This window comes from Agelaius tricolor, unplaced genomic scaffold (assembly GCF_023055355.1).
Source record: "Agelaius tricolor isolate 1412-34295 unplaced genomic scaffold, bAgeTri1.0.p SCAF_4, whole genome shotgun sequence".
NCBI classification, from domain to species: Eukaryota; Metazoa; Chordata; class Aves; order Passeriformes; family Icteridae; genus Agelaius; species Agelaius tricolor.
In genome coordinates, this window is record NW_027269264.1 from 56,992,874 (window position 1) to 57,017,337 (window position 24,464).

The window sequence follows — 24,464 nt, forward strand, 5'->3', positions numbered from 1 at the left end:
TGTAAGCTACCTGAGAATTTTTTCCTCTCATGTTTCTGGCATCCCTCAGTGATTCCTTCTCTGATCATGGCACTGTCTAATCTTGCCCAGCAGCTGGTATAGAGAGGGCAGGGAGGAAGCTGCAGTATTGGCTGACAAAAGAAAAAAAGAGAAGAGAAAAGAAAAAAAAAAGAAAAGGAAAAAACCCTCAAATAAACCACATTAGTCAGCCATATCAACCTCCTAGAAAAAGAAAAAAAAAAGTTAATTTGCCTCAAAGGGGTAATTGATCCTGCTTTTAAGTCTCCCCAACTTCTGAGCTGTCCTCTCCTCTGCCATCCTGCAAGGGCAGCCTGTTCTCATCAAAAGGTGAATGCCTTCATCTGACTGCTGTGAGAATACTCTCACCCATTTACCCCAATCTTCTGTAATCCTGGAGCTCTGGTCCTCTGCCTGAGAGCTTTTCAAATTTGTCTGAACCAGAAGTAGTTAAAATGAACTCTGAGACCCTCTACTGTACTCACTGCCCACTGCCTGAAACCCAGGCAAATGTAGGGGAAACATGCAATTTCTACACACATACAAAAATTAACCCAGCATATCTACATTTATTTGCAATTAAGTGCAGATTTGATAAACATAAAGAGAAGTTTTATTTCTTTTTTCTTACCCCAATCAGTAAAGGTATTCTGATGACAGGAGTTAAGCAGGAGCATCAAAGACACACTTTAAAACATATGGGAGTTCAATGTGGAGAGCCAGAGGGAAGGTGGAGGTTGCCACATGAATAGAAGAGAATATTTTCAGTAGGAAGGGACCTACAACTTTCTAGTCCAACTGCCTGACCAGCTCAGGGATGACCAAGTTAAACCATGCTACAGCATAAGCACAGGGTGCCCAGAGCAGCTGTGGCTGTACCTGGATCCCTGGAAGTGCCCAAACCAGGTTGGAGAGGGCTTGGAGCACCTTGGGACAGTGGAAGGTGTCCCTGCCCATGGCAGGGGGTTGGAATGATACAAGACTAAAGGTCCATTCCAACCCAAACCATTTTGGGATTCCATGATGGACCATCTCTCTAAGAAGGCTGTTCCAGGGTTTGACCAACCTCTCCGTAAAAAAATGCTTCCTAATGTCCAGTCTGAACCTCCCCTGGGCAGTTTTGAACCATTCCCACCCTTCCTATCACTAGATCCCAGGGAGAAAAGGTGACTCCCTTCCTCAGGAAGCTGCTGCAGGGAGCAATGAGGTTGTGCCTCAGCCTCCTTCCCTCCAAAGGAGGCCAGCCCAGACTCTTCAGCTGCTCCTCACAGGACATTCCTTCCAGCCCTTTTGCCAGCTTTGTTGCCCTTCTCTGGAAGCATCCAAGGACCTTCACATCCTTCTCAGATGGTGTGTCCAGAACTGCATGCAGTGCCCAAAATGACACTGCAACAACACTGAGCAAAGTGGGACAATCCCCTCCCCTGACCAACTGTTTTTGCTGTGCGTGATGCACACCAGGATGCGGTTTTCCCTCTGGGAATGCCATGGCACAAAGGATGTCACAGCTTCCTGCAGCTTTAGTTATCCCCCTGATATATGGAAGCCCTCCAAGCAACTTGTGTGAAACCATCAGATAGTCAAAACCAACAAATAAGCAAGACTTTGCTGAAGATTCTTCCAAAGGTACTCTGAAAATTTAAACATCCTAATTGGCCACTGAAATTATTTTGGCTTAGGTGATCATATCACTTCCAATATTTAACTCAAACTCCACATTAACTCAAGAAGTGAACATAAGGCTACAGCCACAGACTAAATGCCTAGCAAAAATAAGAGTTTGAAAAAAAGAACTGTGGAAATTCATTATACATTTACATTCATTTTTTCATCCAAAATTTAAGATTTGAACAAGACAGCAGCACTAAGCAAAACAGGCAAAGCCACTTATTTGTTTAAGCTAGAAAGATGATATTTTCTCTAGTGAAAACAACTGTTATTTTAAAATGGGCAAAGGCAAAAATGTAAACAGCACCAGGCCAATATCTTAATGACACAGAAAGGAAGCAAGCTGGACAGGGTATAGAAAAGTGGTATAAAACCAGTGTTCACTAACCCCTCTACACATACAACCTAGGCTGAAACAGCATATACAGGATTCAAAAGAAAAATTCCCAGTTTAAGTAATCGTAATTCATAATCTTCTTCTTGGCACATGCCAGATTTTATGAGAGCTATAAATCTTTAACGTTATTGAGAAAAAGAAAGGTCTTGAAGATATACATGCCATGTGTATTAGCTCAGAGAAACTAGATTAATCTGCAGCAATAAAAAAAGCCAATTCTACTAAGCCTGATTAAATATTTAGGTCATATTGTTTCTGCGGCAGAATTTTAAAAATGCACAGCAAATAACATCTTTCCCTAAGCTTGAAGACTTAATCACTGTATTTTCAAAAGGCAGTTATGTTACAACACGACTCTACAGGAAAGCCAATATGAAAGTCTTTAAAAGAAAAATAAATGAAAGTATAAGCTAATTAAACTAGCACATGTTAATCAACACACTGAACTACCTGGGTACACGTGGGCAGAACGTCACGACATACATTACTGTTCATGTTTGATAATTTGAGTTCTAGGAAGTCCTATTAGTCACTACTCCTCTGTTCCCAAAGACAAACCCAAGCGAAATACATTCTGTACTCAAACATCAAATATATGGTAACAACAACTTATTAGATCATCCACTCCATGAGAATTGATTTCTATTCTGCCTGATATGTCACAAATTAATGTTATTTCATAAGGCATAAAGAGCTGAAAGGCAAATAATTTCTCTGCCTATATCAAGGCCAGGCTGGACAGGGCTTGGAGCAATGAGGTCTACTGGAAGGTGCCTCTGCAGGAGGGTTGGAATGAGATGATTTTTACAATCCCTTCCTACCATGGGCCAGTCTAGGATTCTGTGATTCTTGCAACAGCAAAATACATCATATACATAATGCAAAAATAGAATTTTGGATTGAACTTTTCATTTGTGTTTAGTACACTGCCACTGATGACATGATGAACTATGGTACTGATGAACCACAGCAGAAATCTAATTATCTATTTGTATTTCAGTACCAAGAACATTTTGAAAGACCAACATGCCCCGGTTCATAGGAAGATGTTCTGGGCTTCTTTGGGGCGAGTTTCTGCCACTGTGGTGTTAGCACAGATAAACTGCTTAAGAAATTCCTCATTTTTCATACAGTTTAAGTATTTTTTTGAATTAATATTCTTACATTAGAGTCACAATTAAGATGAAAAAGACCTTAGGGGATCTCTAGCCCAACCTTCTGCTCAGAGCAGGGTTAAAACTGTATCCACACCTGAACAGAGGTTTATTTGATTGTCTCAAATAAATGAGAGACAATTTAGGGGGGAGAGACTCTACAACATCCCTGTGCTGCTGTGCCAATTCTGCCATGACCATGAAAAATTGCATTTTTCCCTCAGCCTGAAACCTCCTGACCATTCTCTCTCATCTTCCTGCCACACCCTTCTGTATAAAAAGCCTGGCTCCATCTTCTCAGTAGCCTTCTCATACACATGGGAATGCTGCTCACCCTTTCTGTGAACCCCCTACTGTAGCCTTGCCCCAAAGCCTTCTCTCCTCCAGGCTAAACAGGCCCAGTGCCCTCAGCCCACCTTCCCACACCAGCTCCCAGCCATCATGCAGCCCTCCACGGGACTCCCTCCAGTCTGGCAGCCCCTCTGCTATGTCTAGGGGCCCAAAACCTGGATGCAGTTTTCCAGATGTGATCCCACACAGTGGTCTTGTATGGGCACAAGTCAACACGCATGGCACGCTTGGATGTGTTTTACCAGGTCCTGTGGACATGGAAATGTCAGTTCTCAAGTAAGCCTCACTTGATCCTTTTCCACTGTTGACACTTCCCTTCTTCCCTGATCCCTAACTAATGTCCTCTGCTAAGTAACATTCTCATAGATTTTGAAAAATACTTCATTCCTGCAGGCCTTCTTTTAAGATGCAAGTATCCCTAAATTTATATCTTACATTATAAAGTGATGACAGGATTTTAAATTACATTACTGCAAAACAGCAGTTTGGCGGTGAGGGGTCACCATGGGGTTAAAGGTGCCATAACAACATAGAAAAGGATGAAAATTATTTAAATGCTTAAGAAGTGATTATTTGTGATAATGTGTCACAGATGTAAGTTCCCATGCCCAGAAGCAGCACTCTGTCACAGTACTGGCCAAATGTACACGACAGGCTTATGAGAGGAGTATTATCTTTATGCATGAACGTATTTATAGTGAAGGGGGGCAAGGAAATGAAAGCCAAACAAGTTCTGGAGATGTCTGATAGACTGAAAACAAAATGAGAAATAGATGAGATTCTTCTACAGAAAAGGCCAAATTACTTCTGTACAGATGAAGTTCTATCAGAAAGAACAAAAGGATTTATATATTAAAAGCAGACAGAAATAACTGATAACCCATAAGCAAAAAAGATCTAAAAGAGCTCAGAGGAAGTGTCTATTCAGTTCTGATGTTTCAGACAAAGGCGAAGACTTTAATCACCCAGATGCACTGGTTGCTTGGAAGGCACATATCGCTGGCAGCTTAAGAGATGCTACTATGGGAATGTTGTTTTGGAAACCTCCTGTGCTTTTATCCCTTGGCTAGACACTTGTGATAATTCACAGGCTCTGCATGGGATTACAGGGATGCTACAACAGCCTCATTAACACAGGCATTTGCATCTCCGTCTGCCTGAACCTGGAAAATCCTGCATCGGGAGAAGCGGCAACAGAGGGCACAGCACGCGAGGGCAGCGGTGTCTGAGCCCCTCTGCCCCACCCACCCTCCCACCCAACATCCATCCATCCATCCCTCCATCCAACCATCCCTCCATCCACCCATCCATCCATCCATCCCTCCATCCATCCATCCATCGATCCATCCCTCCATCCAACCATCCATCATCCATCCATCCATCCATCCATCCATCCATCCATCCATCCCTCATCCATCCATCCATCCATCCATCCATCCATCCATCCATCATCCAACCATCATCCATCCATCCACCCATCCATCCATCCATCCATCCATCCATCCATCTATCCCTCCATCCATCCATCCATCCATCCATCCATCCCTCCATCCATCCATCCATCATCCATCCATCCATCCATCCATCCATCCCTCCCTCCATCCACCCATCCATCCATCCCTCCATCCATCCATCCATCCATCCATCCATCATCCATCCATCCCTCCATCCACCCATCCATCCATCCATCCCTCCATCCATCCATCCATCATCCATCCATCCATCCATCATCCATCCATCCATCCATCCATCCATCCATCCATCCATCATCCATCCATCCATCCATCCATCCATCCATCCATCATCCATCCATCCATCCATCATCCATCCATCCATCCATCCATCCATCCATCCATCTGAGCCCCTGCTAACTGGGGTACTTGCAGACAGACCTCAGCACACAACTGAGTCACAGGAGCATGCCTCTACAAAACTTCATAGTAAATTTGTTTATTCATTACAAAACTAAGTGCACTTACTTTACCTAAAAGCTTGTTATTTCCTAAACTCGCTGAAGGCCATTACCATTAAATAGGCTGAGTCATTCAATGGTTATAAAGACCTGCTGCACATTAAAGTTGTTAAATCCTGATTCTTTTGCTTATACCTATAGTTTCACCCTCCATTTACAAATGTCAGATGATTCAATGTGCAATATTGTCTTTGAGAGCCACAAAAATGCCAGGGAAAATACACGGTGGTAGGAAATACCTCAGCTTGAGTACTTAAGAGATTCAGAATTTTCACAGATTGTTATTTTCTATTCCCAAAATCCATTAGAAAGCCTATTCGAAAATCCTCACTGAAGTGTGGGGTCCAAAAGAACTGAAAATTTCCATGTGTGGTGGAAAGGAAGGAGGCATTTGGAGGGCACTGACACCGATCATTTGGGTATTACACAGCCCTGCTTCCCTCCCTGCAGCCACTCATACCTATCCTGACTTCACACAAGCGGAGAGGGACATTATTAGTTCACTGCAGTGCAGAGCTGGAAAAATACTAGACGTATATAATGACATCAGTTAAAATGTGAAATAAGCAGCAGCCTGACAAGGAAATAAAAATACAATTAATGCTGTATTTTTGGCTACATTTTTGTTCCATACTAATGTTTACTTAGAACCATTTTAGTTTGTCAGATAAATCCTTAAAAGTTCATTATTCATTTCTTCAGATCACAGTGCACGGTTTTTTCTAAAGGGAAAATTTCTAAGCAGGAAAGAGTACATGTTGTATCAGAATAAAGCACTAATGAGCCAAATACCCTGCAACTGAGGATAAATTGCAGGTTCAAGCAAGTCATTATCTTGAGTCACCTCTATTTCTGTTAAGGAACACTGTCCCATAAATATGTTCCATTCAAAACAAACTGAGAAGACAAGACAGCAGTTTCTAGGATTCTACTAGAATGGCAAATAATAGTTTCTAAAAGAATTCCCTCGGTTTTTTAAATCTCAGAAAAATCTTTTGTGGAACAACTGATTGGTTTAAAACAGTCTTTTTATAACACAAAATCTATAAAGATCACATCTTGATATCTCTAAGGTCCCTTCTGATTCACCATTCTATGACCCCCACATTAGAAATCAAAATCCCAAATAATACAATGGGACGCAACCCAGCAAATACTTCAGTGGCCTTAAATTTTTTTTTCCAGCTAAAAGAAATCAAAATTGCATTAGCAGGAGTGGAATAATCCTACTTGATTTCTCATTTTTGCGTCCTGTAGCATTAAACATGCAGAAAACTTAAGTGACACAACTCAGAACAACCTCAGTCTGCTCTGTAAATTCATCTGTAAAACAACACTGGAAGTCTATCACAAAAATAGTTATTTCTCTACAGGTTTACTCAGATATTTTTTCTCTATCAGAAGAGATTCACAAGGTCAACAGTTTCAAGGTTACACCAAAACAGAAAAGTTTAATTCCCCAATTTGAACACTCTATCAAGTTATACTGTTTCCAAAGAGTTTATGTGGCACAGTAACAATGAAAGGGCCATTCATAATATTAAAGGTGTCGCAATGGGGCCTTCTCCCTCCTAACTCCAGCTCTGTGTGACACATGTGACGCTCTGGATGCCCTGAAAGGCTTCAACACACCTCAATTCTATGCTGATTTGAATCATACATCCTGCCAGGCAGTGACTTGCAGTCTGTAAGACTCTGAAATACCACATGATTTTTTGGGATGGTGGAAGACAAATGAGTTGTAGTAGTGCCTTGCCCCCCAAAAATGACAGAATTATCCTGCTGGTTGTTGCCTATAAGTCAGCAGAGACACAAAAAGTGGTCCACGGAAGAACAAACTATCTTGTACAAAATTGAGCTTTCAGAGTGGTGCACATTTTGACACTAAATATCTTTTAAAGCCAAATCAGCAATCAAACTGTCATTTTAAAGGACTCCTGTGGCCATTAACTGCAGAGCAGGAGATAAGATAGTTTAACTGCTCTGGTCCATGTGAGAAAACCCTGACACAGAAAGAGGCAACCGCTCCCTCAGTACCCCTCCATGGCTCACACTGATCCAATCTGTCCATCTGGGGAGCCTCCATGACCCGTGAGCTGGGGTCCTGGGCTGCAAACACTTCCAATGGCATGTGGGGCACTCAACTGCTCGTGCCAGATGGGGACAAGGGTATTACTGTCCCATCAGATGCCCACCCAGAATCCCCAGCAGGTTCAACCAGGCTTAAACCAAGTTCAATGATATTTCCATGTTGGAAACAGCTGATATCAGCCTAAAACCTCACCTCCATATGTTACACACAGGCAAAAACAGACAAGCACACATGGGGTACTGCTCTTGCTCTTGACATAGCTAAAGCAGCATTTTAGTACATTTGACCACAAATACACTCAATTCTTAGTAACAAAGGATGCTTCTTTCCTCTTAAAAAATTAACTCATTCTATTTACATCCCTAAGTCACGCCAGCAAGAGCCCATTTGCTACTAATATTCTCTTTTCCCTTGTCAGAACAATTGCTGTCTTCCCTTTTGTCACAGCCTTTCCCACTAATTGCAATGACACCTCCCAATTTTGGAATGGCTGATCAGCTTATAAGCTTCCCCACAGCTAATCTAGGTCAACAAGCTACTAATAAGGCCAGCATATGTTTCTTTTATTTAACGCTATTGAGATCTTTATAAATCGCTTCTGTCTCCCAATAAAAGGCACTCCAGGGATTCAAGACCCTCTGTGGGTTTGGGGAGTAACAGTGACAGAGCAGAGAATGAGGGGTATAAAAAACACTGCACACAGAGTAGGGAGCCTGTGCCTGTGGATAGTTCAAGGAAGAGAAGGCAAAGCTGCCCAAGGTTTCACCAGGTGACTCAAACAGCGTCTCCAGGCGTCCTACTGCACACACAGCCTTGGCTACCGGCAGCCCAGGTGAAAAGCAAAGCTCAGGCTCAGGGACTTGAAGTTGCCTGATGTTCCATTTCCACAGTGCCCTCTTTCAAACACAGCCTGAGCATGAGAATATCATGAAGGCCCTTTTCCTGAGAAGACATTAGTTTTCACTCTCCTTGGAATGCTTAATAAAAATGGGATTACCACTTTTGCTGCACTACATAGGGGTCAAAAAAATTCTCATTATAAAGCAGTTTATCATAAACAGAGTGTAATTTTATCATAGAAACATAGAATGGTTTGTGTTGAGAGATTTTCAAGATCATGTCAATCCATCCCCCTACCACGGGCAGGGACACCTTCCTCTATCCCAGGTTGCTTAAAGCCGTATTCAGCCTGGCCTTGGACACTTCAGGACAGGGACCCAGGAGGAACCACAGCTTCCCTGGGCACCCTGTGCCAGGGCCTCCACACCCTCACAGCCAGGAATTTCTTCCTAATATACCATGTAACCCTGCCCTCTGGCAGAAAGAAGCCATTTTATATCCAGGCTAGACAATAAATGCTTTCTTTTCTGAGAAAAATGTTACAAACTATTTCAAACTTAAGAAGCACTAAATTGTCTTTGAGGATTTTAATTCTTATTTCTGAGGCAAAATCAACCAGTCAGTTCTGCAGCCTTCTATTCTGAAGAGAATTTCTTGCCAGAACCTCTATCTTACAGCACATGGTAAATACCACCCAGGTGAAGGATGGAAAGAAAAATCAATACAGATTTTTTAAAGTAACAAATTTACCAGTCCAAGTATCAAATGGCAATATAAGTTTGTTGGGACGAACAGGTCATCAGCTACTGCTTTAAAGCAAACACAGAAAATTAAACAAGCTGGTTAAGTTGCAGATAAACCTGAAGCCATATCCACAGACATGCTCTTTGCCTGTTCACCTCAGTGACATGAGGACTGGATGGAAATAATCAGGGATAGGAATTACTAAAAGCCACCTTTTCTATCAGCAGGCTCCCCTAAAGCATGGAATTGGAGAGTAGGGCTGTGGAGCTTCCTGCACTGACAGTGAAATTAACATAAGCCTGAGGTTAAAAATCACATTTAGAAAATTTAGAAAATAGTCATACTGTTGTGATAACTATCATTAAAATAATTTCTTTCTAGCATAACCCATATGTGATTCGAAAGAGGACAAAAAATTATCTTTTATTCTTGAACAGCTCAGACTGGAGATACTTGAGTTTCACTATCAGAAACCAGAGATTTTTGACTATTCCCCTCACGTTATTTGCAGGGGCAGATTTCACTGCTTTAGTGAAACTGTTCATTACCCTCAATTCCCTCCTTTCTTCTTTTCTTTTGGTTAAAAAGGAATGGGAAAGCTGATGCTCAGAGGGTTCACTATTGAGCAGTACAAAGCTGATGCTTAGAGGGTTCAGTATTTAAAAGCTCTGGCCACAGAGCACTAATTCCAAGCAGCTTCATCGTTTATTATGTTATAATTTAACCTGTGAAATCTCTCAATGTCTGCTGCCGTGGGAGCAGGAGTAGTCTCTTTTCTCTAGGGCCTGCCATTGTGAACACTTCCCTGGTATGATTAAGAGATCAGTAAACTGAGATTTAATTTAATGGCCCAATTAAGAGATGAAGATTTGAACCCAGCTTGTAAAACCCTTGCCTACTGATCATTCCTACAGTACCATTACAGCCTACCCAAGCCCAGGCTCCTGGTGTCCATGGTGTGATATAAACCTGTGTGTTTCAAACCATCCCCAGAGCTGTGCAGCCCTAAGCAACACAAACCCCATGTTCCAACAGTACCAACGGAGAAGGAATCGAGGAGGGTGGAATCAGCTTTTGTGTTACGTGTTAATAAATGTGTAGGTTATAAATCAGTCACTGAACATCTTACTAGCATTATCTTGCTTTTTGATTACTGAAAGCTGACATTCCTGGAATTAAAGAGCCTTTCAAAATAAGGTTTCTTAGTGTCAAAAGACTTCAAGTCCCAAATCTGGAACAATTCTAGGAAGTTTTTAATCTGAAAAACTGCTCTAATTTAACCCCATTCATTTCCCTGCTCTAAGAAAGATGCCAGAACTATGAGCTTAACAAAATTACTGCATACTCTATTCACCTAATTCTATTTGCTCAATTTAGACATCTCAGTTGAAGTCTAAAATGCCAGCTTAGCTCAAATCTTATAATTTAAATATCACAACTCCTGTATGAGATGAAACACTTCTGTTCTATAGCCACATTTCCAAATGAGAATTAAATTACAAAGGAAACAAGTTTGAAGCATTAATGCAGCAACCTGGATTATGCTTCCAAGTTTTTCCCCTTAAGATGCACCTTTGATTTTATGAACTCCATCTCACTAGTTCTCTGCTCCAACTATCCCATTACTATTCTCCAGTGGTAGAGAGGAAGCTCTCTGCTAAAGAGCTTCCCAAAAGCACTGTGGGCATCAAAGAAAAAAAGGCAGGAAGACCAGAAAGTTCAGAGTCTAAAGTTGTGTGGGAGACAAATTTGTTTATCTTCCTATGTGAGCAGCCTAGAGAATTTTGAGCCAGCAATTACATCTCATTATTGGCACTACTAAATGATATTAAGCAATTGGCAAATTTTAATTTCATCACACTCACACACTAACAATTTCAGATATTTCAGTTCAATGTGGCCTCTAATACACGGGTCAGATCACACAGGTCTTGCTGCTCTATAAGTATTTTTCTTCTTTGTTGAAACAGTTATTCATACAAATTTTTCTCAGCAAAGAATGGATGAAGAGCAGCCCAGGGAGAAGGAGCTTGGGGTGTTGTGGGTGAGAGCTGGACCTGCCCCAGCCTGAACCCCCTGCCCTGGGCTGAGCCCCAGCGTGGGCAGCAGGGCAGGGGGGATGCTGCCCCTGTGCCCCTGGGCTCAGGTGAGAGCCCACCTGCAGAGCTGCCCCAGCCCTGGCTCCAGCAGCACAAGGAGCTGGAGCTGCTGCAGCCAGTGCAGAGGAGGCCACGGAGCTGCTGCCAGGGCTGGAGCCCCTCTGCTCTGGAGCCAGCCTGGCACAGCTGGGGCTGCTCAGCTGCACAAGAGAAGGCTCCAGGGACACCTCAGAGCCCCTGCCAGGGCCTCCAGGGGCTCCAGCAGAGCTGCCCAGGGACTGGGGACAAGGCCTGCAGGGACAGCAGCCAGGCAATGGCTCCCACTGCCAGAGGGCAGGATTGTATTAGGTATAAGGAAAAATTTTATTTACAGTTACTTTAAGAAAAACATTGGACAGGATTTCGAGCAACCCAGTCTAGTGGAAGGTGTCCCTGTCCATGGAATGGAAGGTGGAACGAGATGGGCTTTAGGGTCCATTCCTACTGAAACTGTTCTGGGATTGTATGAAATATGTTGCAGTAGCAATTCATTGCTCCTCTAGAAACTCACACATGACAGCTTAAAGACAATTTTCAGTTCAGCATAAACAGGGCTTTAAAAGCACTGTTTAAAGTAACATCCTGTACTCCTTTTCCTAAACAACAGTCATAAACATTTTTGTTCAGGAAAATCCCATCAGACTTCTGTAAGAGGAAACCATACCAAAGAAATTAAATTACTAACATAGAAAACCATAAAGCAAATAAATGGTTTGGTTGGGGAGCTGAAACATCTCAAATACAGCAGTATGTATCATCAAGAGTAGCAATTTTCACAGTAGCTTGAGAAACATAATCAACCCTACAAAAAGATGAAGACTTTTTTTTTACTGAAGAGTAAAAAGGGAATTCAGGGCTTCATCCTCCTCTCCGATGTGAAGAACTACAGCAATGCAGTCAGACTTTACAAGCATTGATGTTTAAGGACACTCCTCACAACTTATTTAAAAAAAGAAACAAGCAATGTTTACAGCTGGTACACAGGCCTCCAACTTTGCTCTCCAAGCAGGTACAGCAGGGCTGTGATGACACTCAAGTACAACCTACTGCATCCCACAGCATGCACAAGTTACACACATCTCTGATCTGTACCCCTTTAAAGCACACATACTTCTCTAATTCCACTTGACTCCCACCAGCATCAGGAGAATTTACACAAACCTCTTTACTCATGTCATTCCCTGAATCTCACTGAAACCTCTGTGACTACCAAAGAAATCAACACAAGTGCAACAACAGAATTCTTAGTGTCTCACACAGCCCTGCACATGAGCAGCTGTGGTGGTTATGTACAAAAAAAGGAAAACTGGATGGTGTTTCTAGCCCCATGAAATCATTTGATGTTAAAAGTCCACATCTAATTAGTGAGGTGCATGGCAACCTCTAGTGGCATATGCCTGCTTAGGAAACAGCAAACATTCCAGAGCATGAAGCTACAGGAAAAGCATTTGCCTGAAGTGATCAGCCCTTTTCTTGTCACTAATTTTATTAGAATGACATGGAGAGGAGATGCCAGAACACAGCTGATCTGAAGAAGACCCTCCAAGTGTTACATATACTACAGCAGTCAGGCAAGCTGCAGAAAAGCCAGATATAATGAACGAAAGCTGTTGCCAAATAGGTTAAAGGAATTAATGCAAACTGACTTGCAGTGTTAAGTGACAAACTGAATACTCGCACTACTATGCAGGTACATTTAAATATAATTTTAAGATACTACAAACAGCAGCACTCCACAGTACAGTGCAGTACCACCCTCAGCAATCTGCTGATAAAAAAGCTCTGAGTAATTAAACACAAACCCATGGTAGCAGTGCATAGAGAATCTCAGAATATTCTGAGCTAGAAGGGACCCACAAGGATCACTCATTCCAATTCCTCAGTGAATGGCCCATACAGGGATCAGAGAAGGGAAGGATTTCAAAGTCAAGGCAATCTACAACAGAGGACATCCAACACTAAGTGAACCCTGGATCTTACTAGGGAAACATCTATTACTTCTATTTTTAACTTCCAGCAGCTGCTTGTGATAGATTTACACAAATCAGACAATTTTCATGCTTTGCCGGAACATGATACAAATTACCCAACATTATGAAGTTGTATTTTACTGAGCTCTTAAGTGCACTACATGAATATTCCCAGCTCATTCTTTCACAGAAAATAGTCTTCAGAATTTAAAACAATTGGCTGTCTCTGCTCAGAATAGGATTAGGAAAAAGCCTGTGTGGAAATGGAATTAATTCTCACATTAAGGAAGGAGTCATTAGAGCATCTGGTGAGGTTTAAATTATGACTGTCTATTCAGTTGTATTGCTAAGCAGATTTTAAGTGTTTCAGAGCTACTTAATTTAGAAACCTAGACCCTGAAATACTTCATGTAATATAAATACTGTTTTGTTTGTCCTTCGCAGAAAACGCTTTCTGATTAAGATGCTTGTACTCTGATGGTGAAGTAGAATAGGAGCATAAACATATATATATATTCTGCTTTGTCATCATGAAAGCTGGGTCCATCACTGCTGGCAAAATTTAGTAATTGTGGATAACAGACTTCTTAAGGCAGAAAAAAGAAGAACCATATATGAATTAAATACCAGCCCCTTAAGAAATACATGTATTTGTACTGCTTTTCTTGTAACTGAAACTTCATAGCAAATCTAGTGTATTTTGAGAGGAAATTAGCTTAAAATACTCCCTCCATCGTGATTAAACCTGCCAAGGAGCCCAAGGCTGTAAAGTTTCTGAGAAGAAAATGCAGTAAAGTCTAACAGGAGACAGGCTGCTCCTGGAACTGGCTCTTCCTTCCAGCCTGCTCATGTCCTACTCCCATAGGACACTTTACAACAGATTTTAATACATTTTTAAAGTCATGTCTTTTGATTTACAAGCAATCATGACCACAGCGACAAATTAAATTCCAGTCTTGGTGGTCATTTTTCCCTACTGTCCAGATGTACAGTTTTCTAACTCCAGAATAAGATCCTCTTTCCCTAATACTCCTCTTGTTTTTGCTGGTTCTGTTTCAAATCTAAAGTCACCTCCTTCATTACAATTTCCACTTATAATAATATGGAGTGCCTGGCTACAATAAGACAGAAGCTTAAAAGCAACAGCATGGAATGCCTTTGGACTATTTAAGAATGTTATAGTATACATAATACAGATCTTATTGCCTTTGATTTACTTCTTCAGTTGATGAGTATGACCATTTTCTCTACCAACCCTTACATTACTTCCAGGCAGAACAATACAGCTCCAACTCTGCCAGCACCAAATGGCTGAGATAGCCAGCATCCTTCTCTCTGCTGTCCTATCAGACTAACATAACTAACATACCATTCTCCAAACGCACTGAGATCTCAGACTAATTTACAGAATCATAGAATAGAACTATAGAACCATTTAGGTTGGAAAAGCTCTTGATGACCATTGAGTCCAACCATTCCCCAGCAGGGCCCAAGGCCACCACTGACCCAGGTCCCCAAGTGCCTCATGGCTTTTAAACACCTCCAAGGATGAGGACTACAACAGCTGGACTCAATGATCTTCCACTCTGACAGAATCTCCTTTCCCTGTTTTCTGCCATTCACCCCTTTGCCTTCTTTCTCCACTCATCAGTGTCAAGCAGCAGAACAAGTCTTGTCTGCTTCTAATAAGAATATCACAGCTAAAAATCAAGCAGCATTGTTAAAGTTATGTTGTAACTATTCAGGTTGAGAGACATTAGGAATAAGGCTCCCAAACATTAGAGGATCCTAATAAAAAGCTGCATGAAATGAGTGAAAGAGAAATTCTTGAGTCTTGAGACTAGCAAGTAACTGCTTCTTGCCCCTAATATACCCAGAAGGACACACCTCACTTTGGGCTGCAGAAACAGCCATAGAATAAAACAGAACAAAATCAGAACCCAGGACCAAGCTCTGAAGTGGCAAATGAAGTGTAACAGTAAGAACCAGACCAAGTTTTTGAGAGGCAGAGAATTGTATCTCACACCACACCAGGATCTCTGATTTCAGAACATTTCAAAGGCTTGGAAAACTCAGACTTCAAGTCTATGATTTGAGAAATGAGCACAGCAAATATCTAAGACAATGTATGTGTCAAGAAAGGGGAAAATAGCTCCATTTCAAACTCTGAACCCTCTTTACTTCTGCCAAGGGTATGAAAAGAGGGCAAGTGTAAGGCAGGTGAAAGGCACCAACACAATGCATTCATTGGTAACCTGTCCTACTTATACCACCAACCATTTTCAAAGAAGTGTCTTGGAGAGAATTAAATCCTTAAGAACAAGCTGTATGTCATGTTAACCCAGTCCTTGACAAAGTGTACAGGTACACAATTATTATTTTTGGCACGCAGTCTGTACCTGACAAGCCCTGTAACAATTTATTCCAGATCACATTAAAAAGGACCTTCCTAGTTTCCCTTGGAGCGTGGAGCAGGGCTGGCTGCCAAGATGAGAGGGATGCCTGGCACAGGGTTACCTGCCTTTACAATGTGCTCTGCAGCACAGAAACACAATAGGAAGGACCAACTTCAATATCTGCTTCTTCAAAGTTCTGGCCTTGTATTACAACCACAGCAGATACTGACTATTGACTACTATACAGGATAATAAACTTAATTATTTGGAAAGCATAGATTTAGGCTTTATTGCCCATATTTGCAGGGTTTTGTCACAAAATGATCATTTAATTATATCTGATTTTAAGAATAGACCTTTTGCCAAATATGCAGGAAGAAATTTGTAGAGAATCCATGCTGTGTAGCACTTGAGAACCAGCACTCAGTGCATGTTTATAACAACTGAATACATGAATGAATTTGTAATTCAAACAAACCCCTGAAAACCTTCTGTTTTGAAGGCAGGTATTGAGCTGTTCTGTTAAGAGGATCAAAAGGCAGAAATTTCTCAGACAGAGAAACTAGTATTTTTACTGTCCATTCAGAGTAGGTTCAAATATAGAGCAAGTAAGATTTATTCTGGGATTATTTACTTACTCAGATATCATTTCTGTTGTTTAGTTCATTGATATCTACTAAGGCATATAAAATTAATGCTTCTGTACTACTAAGGCATACAAAATTCAAGCTTCTCTACTTCAGAGTTTCAGCAGAGATGATTTTTCCAGCAGGGTCTTTATATTTACCTGATGATCCTCTGAGCAGCATACTGGTGAAGCGAGCGGAACTGTGCCGACATATTTGCTAAGGCTGCCAGACAATTTGTGTGAAGGTATTTGTCCTGTCAGAAAGAAGAGGAAAGATTAAAAAAAACAACACATCAAAATGTTGGTTGGATATGCATTGACAACTCCGGCAGGAGTAATTCAGAAGACTGAGTAATATACGTTGTTTTTAAAGCACAGGAAGAAATGCAAAGCGTATATACTCGGTGAGGTTTGAACATGTTTTCTTAAAATATAAGGCTTATAAAAGAGTGATTCCATACAAATTTCAGAGTGTATACACACATATATGTATAGGTATGTTTGTATTTGTCTTTCAATGTTCATTTACAGTTGCACCACAGCTGTAACATATACACAAAGACATTTTCTTCCTCTCTACCTTTCTCTCTCTCCCTTTTGTAGTCTTATCCTAAAACTTCCTACTTCACAATTCTGAAGTAAGGTACAATCATAACTTACTTCAGAGCACTGGTCTCCATTTCAGCATCCCTGAAACCATTTGGCCAAATAAGCATTTATTTGATGGCCCTTTCAAAGTCAAGGGTTCTTGCAGAATGAAATTTGTCCACTTATCCAATCCAAAGGGGATTATTTCCCTATTCAAGTCTAAAATATTCATTTACATAACATAACAGATTCTAAATACTCTGAATATATGCCAAATTTGTTCTTATTCCTTCCAATTCTTTTTATCATATAAGTAACACCCTTAATTTTTGCAGTTTAAAATGTATTTAAGGCTTAATGTAATAAATTCCATGCCTTGAATTGTTGAAAATATTCAGAAATGCATGATACTATGTTTGCATTTGCAAAAAAAAAATAAAAAACCTATTGTGCATTGAAAAATGCACAAAGTCAATCTAGGCTATAAGGCTCTGAAATTAAAGCAGTTTTGCTTTGCCAGAGCTCAAAGAGGTCCTCTGGCCTAGTCCCTGTCACACTTCCTAAAAAACTAACAGTAAATAGACCTGAAATTTCCTCTTTTAAGTCATTCAGAGAGGTAAATAGCCAATTAGGAATAACTTCTTCTCATGAAACTAAGGAACTCTTTCTTCTAAACTGAAGATGGGCTTGATGCCTGAATGAAGGTCTTTAGAGAACCATACCCAATGAACTGGAAGACAACACAGAAACTGTGTTACGGGTTCACAAATACTTAGTTAACACAGCTGATCTATTTTCTTTCTTCCTGCAAAACAAGATGACAACTGGATGCAATAGAATTAATAAAATCCCACCCCCTGTTTGAAATTGAATTCAAGCTGCTGAGGTTAGGAATTCACAAGTGCTCAACACAACTCTTACCCTTGTCCGTGTCATGTTGTACTGGATGGTTCTTATCACAACCAGTATCAGAAGACTCCCAAGTGAGATCTCTGTTAGGACACGCTCAGCATACCAAGTAATGTTTTTCAGTATCTGCAAAAAGAAAAAGTTAAAAGAAAAAGGCTCTTCAGCACCTAGGTCTGAATAAGAACATAGGAAACTGTCTGGAGTCTCAAATTCCTTAAGACATGAAAATTAGTTTCCAGTCTCAAATGTTACTTAATTTTTGTACTCCAAAGCATAATTAGAACAAAATTAACAAAAAAAAAGTCAGACCTCTGCAGCATTATCACCTAGTAGATCTCATCAACTGTAAGTCATATGGAAACACAGCGTGTAGAAATATGATTACATTTCGCACTTTGCTAATTTCTATGCCCTGTGCCACCACACTTATATACTCATCTTTACCCCTGACACTTTATGAAGTCTCCATTTACACCCAAGACACCTGAATAATTCTGCCGAAGCCTTGCCATTTTCCCTCATCACTGGCTGGGCAAGAGGCAGCACACAGGAGCTCTGACCGATGGGCAACAGCACACACACTGACAGTCGGGGGCAGATCAACTGTGTGTTGGCTTCACACTGAAGGCTTTCCCTTGAAAAGTATGAAGTCTCTTCCCCTAATACAAAGAGAAAGTCATCAGCTAGATTAAGAGCTTTGTGTCTTTCACTGCCCTCCACTATCAGGGTGGATGAAGTTAATCACCATTTCCAAGTTTATTGCAGAAGGAGAATCAATCCACTCTTTCCTTGTAGCCAGCCAACCTACATGGAGGAAACACATGTACCCAACACCCTGCCTTGAAGGACTGGTAAAAATGACTCAACAGGAACTGTCCTAAAAACATGGAAAAGATCCTCTATAAGTTCAGGGTTATTCTCGGTCAAAACATAAATATGTTTAACAAGGACTACTGCACACAAAGCTATTGCCCTGTGTGACTTCAGAGAGAGGAGAGAGACTGCAGGACAGCTGCAGAGGGACTGGAGAGACAGCAGCCAGGAAATGGCTCCCACTGCCAGAGGGCAGGCACAGATTTTGGGCTCTTGGGAATTGGGAATTGCTGGCTGGGAGGGTGGGCAGGCCCTGGCCCAGGGTGCCCAGAGCAGCTGTGGCTGCCCCTGGATCCCTAGAAATGTCCAAGGCCAGGTTGGATGGGCTTGGAGCACCCTGGGCTTGAGGAAGGTGTCCCTGCCCATGGCAGGGGTTGGAACCCTGAGATGAACTTTAAGGTCTCTTCCAGCCCAAGCCATTCTGTGAGTCTGAACCTCTGGAAGCTCTTTCAGAGTACAAGAGACATTTGAAATAGCATCCTTATTATGATTCATGTTTATTGGTAAGCTTAAAGTTTGAGATATAAAAATAATTTTTTATTATATATGAAGAGACAAAATAAAATTCAGATACTTGAAACAAATTTTAAAATAATTTTTTAAAAGCATCTCCACTATCACATGTGCCCAGTACCTGGCTCTTTGTCAGCACCTTCCAATTTCCCACAAGGAAGATAAAATGAAGCCAGTGACCATAACCTATAGATGGGGAAAACACTATTTTATGGCAAGGGTGACAAAACATCCCCAGGTACTGTCTGAGGTGTAGTAAACACCTTTTGCTAAAAAGATCAAAAAATCAGAATAAGGGGAAGATGGAAAGACTTGAGAGATATTTAAGGGGAGAATGGTCAAGGCAGAGAAACAAATAGGAAACCTGAAATCACTACAAGAAAGGTTTCCACAAATAGCAGGTGATGAGTGGATGCGGAAACCAATATAATTTCGGGTTATAGAAAGTTACTAATACTATTTTAAGACAAAGTGGTGATGGTATAAATGAAAACAAGTCATCCAAGGAGTTTAAGTAAACAAGGACAACTAGCTGGGATGAACAACATTGATGATTAACAGGAAATGCCTGAAAGACAAAGCAAAATCCACACATATTTGCACAAAAAAAGGCAACTGAAAATTTTAAAAGCTGTTAGTGTAAGTAATTAATGAATCGCATGTACGAACTTCACTGCAAGAAGATATTCTGCTAGTGGAGAACTTGATCATCCCAAGGCTGCTAAGCATAAACATATGGTAAGATACAGCAAGTTCATGGGTTACTTCACAAATGCAAAATGCTAATGTAAGTGTAGACATCCATCCTGGTTACCTTAATTATAATTTCTTAATAACAGCTTATTTATGACTATGTGAATATACCTGTTCTCAAGAGAAGATTTTATATAAAGAAATAAATTAACCACTTTGACAAGTATCTCAAGCAAATATCTCAAGCTCAAATATCTGAAGCTCAGCACTGAAACCTTCCAGAAGAAAAACATATTGTTATATGAAGAATACAGTATATGATCATTAAATAATGGTTACTCTCAGTAATACATAAATATAACAGGGATAAGTTGTGGTTGCACATTTAATTTCCTGACTTTTAAATGCTTATTGAAAATGTAACAGACCTTTTAAAAAATACAGCACTGAAAATGGGTAGTATAAAATACTATTTGTTTTGACATGACACACAATGTAAATTGAAACCAATAGTACATAAAGGGATGTATTTCCTGATGATTATTGAAGAACTAATTTCACTCAATTTGCTCTGAAATGATACCCAAGAGTTTAGGTTCGGTTTTTTTCCCCCCTCTTAGACAAAATACACTTATTCTGGCCAAAAAAACATCAACTTAACTGATTAAATTTCTAATAAGTTAATTTTTCTAGTCTCTGATTTATGAGTGAAATAACAAAGCAACCTCCTCCCACATATAAATAATCCTTATGTTTCCTCCCACCCTCTTTGTTGCTATTTTGTGGGGCATATCCCTGCACTTCACCAACCAAAGTGGAAGTTCATGATTCACTCTATGCTGGAACTGAGAGCAGATTTCATCATGTGCTCTCTCCCACAGTGTGTCCCAGTGGGATAAGAGGAATGTGACTGGGACAAGTTAAGTAGTCTCAAGCAGTACCTTGGGCCCTCCAACATCTCCAGACACATCCTTCTCATCCACCATGGGTCTCTGTTGTATATAGAAGCCATCATCCTTCCTGTTTTCCCTCCCTGTAGCTTATTCCTGCCTCCTTGCCCTCCCAGACCCCATTCCTTCTCAGCTCTTTCTTTTACCTGCTTCCACTCCCCCACCCACACCTTATCATCAGAGAACCATGGAGTGCTTTGTGCTAGAAAGAACTTTACAGCTCAACCCACCTTCCACTATCCCAGGGTGCTCCAAGCCCTTTCCAACCTGGCCTTGGACACTTCCAGGCATTCAGGGGCAGCCACAGCTGCTCTGGGCAACTGGTGCTCATCACCTTTGCAGGGAAAAATTTCTTCCCAATATCCCATCTAATCCTGTTTTCTCCTTTGTCCTACCCTGTACATCCCAGTCTGTCATCAAAAAGAAGCCTGACTTCACCTTCCTCAGCTTTTTGTCACTGTTCCTGTCCTGCCTCTTTATTCACCTCTCTTCTCAGCATCTCAAAATCTTACCTACTTCTTGTTTAACTCTTGTCCCTCTCCCCTACTGCACCATCCCATGTTCCATGCACAGCCAGTCCCAGCCTGTTTCAAATTTCTCCCAAGGGTTGTCACATCAGGGCTCCCATTCTTACACATTTTCCTCAACATGTGGAGATGGGATTTGGGGACTTGAGTTATTGGTGGCCTTGGCAGTGCTGGGGGAATGTTTGGACTCGATGGCCTTGCAGGGCTTTTCCAAGCCAAAGGGTTCTGTGTAGTTTCAAACTCTGCCAAGCAGCAGCAGAAACTTCCCTGGGAGCACAGTCCTGTCCCACGGGAGCTGGGAGCTGCACTTGCACAAGCTGCAGCTCATCCCTGCTTATCTCAGCTGATAACGTGATCCCTGGGCACGGGAGGATGCACACAGCCCAGATGGCTCTGGGAGCAGCAAAATGAGAATATTCAGTTTCCACAGACGTCAGGCCACCTCCGGCTGCGTCCCTGCTGCGCAGATGGAAACAGGCTGCTCCCTGTGCCCAGAGACTGATAATTTGGTCACATTTAGTCATATTATCAGCAGCAGAGCCCTGGCACAAAGGCCACCTGCCAAATTTCAGATTCCTAATGCAAAACATGAAGTTACCAGGGCTCATTAAGTAACGTGTTGAAAGCTGAAAGTATGGACAAAGACATGTTAATGCTCCAGTCTCACCCCAGAAACCTTCAGTGAAACCTTCCCTAAAACTCTGAAAACACCAACCTGGGAAAAAAGATAGTTACTGAGATAACTATTCCTTGAAATAGTACTCTTAAAAATATATATATAAATTCACAGTTATGAAGCTACATACCAGAACCTGTTAGCTCTCATCTACACTGGGGAAAGCAACCTGAGCTGAAATGGCTATTTCAAAAACAACAGGAGCAACCACCACCATCCATTCTGGGTTTTAGAGGCATGAAGCATGAAAATGTCTTAAATTTCAAAATCCTTTACCTGGAACCAGTGCCCCCACGCTGACCAATCTCATTGGTTTTCAAGTTAACAGTTAAAAAGGTAAGAAAAGAAAAAGCTTACTCCCTGGGGTTGTCTTGCAAGAATAATTTTAAAATAAATTAAAATGTTTTGATTGATTATTCTTTTGAATACCAGGCTCTTGGATAGTTCCAGCTTAGGGAGCACGAACTGCAAAGATGCAAAGAGCAGGAGCTCAGTTCTACATATACCAAGCAGTGAGATTTTCAGTTTCCCACAACTTTACTCATGAGATATTTTTTAACACACTAAAAATAAACACAGCTAAATCGTGATTTACAGTGTATCACCATTTACTACAGCATAAAGTGCTACAGTAGCACAATAAGGTTACTGCTACATAAAATACCTTATGATGTTATTTTGATGTCTGATGTAATTATATTTAGAATTTCATAAATCAGAGACAAAAGATCACCCATACTTGTCCCTCTGGGGAATTCTTACATTTACTTGTTTACTCTGCTATTATAATTATTGTTATTATTAGTGAAAGAAATTGAGTTCTGTGTGGTTACAGTGACCCCACTGCATTAAACCAATTGCAGGGACAGGACCTATGATTTGGATCATATTTTCCAGGCAGTTAAGACCACATTCATTTTAAATAAAAAGTGCTTCAGCATCCTACAGCAGTCAAAAAGAGTTTCTGTGGTTTCCTGAGCTCCTTACCAGTTGGTATAATCACCAGATTTATAAAACTTTGCTCACTAAAATTAATCCTAAAAATCAATAAATAAATGTGGGTTAAATGCCACAAAGGAAAATAGCCCATAAATGAACTGCACAGTCATGGTTCTTATAAGAACAGTACACAGGATACACAGCAGAGAGAAAAACAGGTTGATCTAAAATACAGCACATCTTTTTTTCTTCATCTTTTACCCAGGTAAAAAAAGATGGAGGGAATAAAAAAATTCTGCTGTAACTGCTAAAATCTGGTATGTACTTGCATGAATGAGGTTTATGAAACTGATGCTAGATGCTTACATTTTACAGAAAAGCCTACACAGATTTTCTGACTCCCATCATTTTGCAGACCTATAATACCCTCTTAGGCTTTAGGATATGTGGAGTCAATATCTAAGCAAGTATGAGACTAATTTCATACTTAACATTAGAGTTTTTGAACAGTAACTTGCTCATTCATACCTGAAAACACCAACTTAATTAACTCAAAGACATGGGTGAGGGGAATGCATTTGTAAATATGACTTTGAAACTTTTTTTCCCTTACACTTATTTCCCTCCTTGGGACCTGTAGGAACGTTTAGGAGAAGCTCACACACACAGGCCTGCAGCACCTCCCAGCCACCTCTCATTATCCACCTAAGAACCAAATCCAGCAAAACTCTGGACACACAGCACTATTAACAAATGGAACCAGGCACTACGGAGCAGGAAAACACAACCACAGAGGAAAAGAAGCAGTTATTGAATGTCTGAAGTAAAATCAAAAAAACTGTGGAGAAAATGGCAGAAGCAAAGTCATGACTGCAAAAAGATCAGTGCAGGGTTAAAGGAACAAGGTGGGGTTTGTGTTTTTATTAAGATACAAGTAGTAAACCAATATCCACATTGCAAGCGAACACTACAACTCTGCTGGCATGGTTAGCTGAAAGGCAGGATAAACCGGACAAGAAAACTTGATTTATGTTTTCATTCCACAGCAGGATTCTCATTAAGGAATTTTAGGGAAATCTTCCACTTTTACTCATCCAGTGAGGAATTTATTGAAAGACTTATTGAATTTATTTATTGTGTAAAGCCTCTAAAATGAACAAAGAGTGATAGGAGAAGAGACTGAGGCAGGAATGACACCTTGACTGCTAAATTCCAACTCTACACAAGCCCAGTTTAAGAGAGAGGATAAATGGCTCTGTGACACAAAGCCTAAAAATACACATCACACATACACCTCTGGTGCACATGTACAGGTTCAAGGCACACAAAGTTGAAGGCAGGAAAAAGCTTCAAGAAAATATTTCAGTCATCTGTATGGTCACTATAGGTGCTCCTAAAAGCTGCTTCCAAAAATGTATTCCCAGGAAA

At 40.9% G+C, this 24,464-nt stretch overlaps 1 protein-coding gene across 11 annotated transcripts in view; it reads right to left on the minus strand.

The window, feature by feature from the left end:
- Positions 1-24,464, minus strand: part of DYM (dymeclin) — a 211,214-nt gene that overhangs the window by 98,136 nt on the left and 88,614 nt on the right. For all 11 annotated transcript variants that reach the window (XM_071425865.1, XM_071425864.1, XM_071425859.1 and 8 more), the window contains 2 exons: positions 17,878-17,991; positions 16,528-16,622 (listed from right to left, as the gene is read on the minus strand). In XM_071425865.1, the coding sequence (XP_071281966.1) occupies positions 16,528-16,622; positions 17,878-17,991 (209 nt within the window). The remainder of the gene's footprint in view (positions 1-16,527; positions 16,623-17,877; positions 17,992-24,464) is intronic.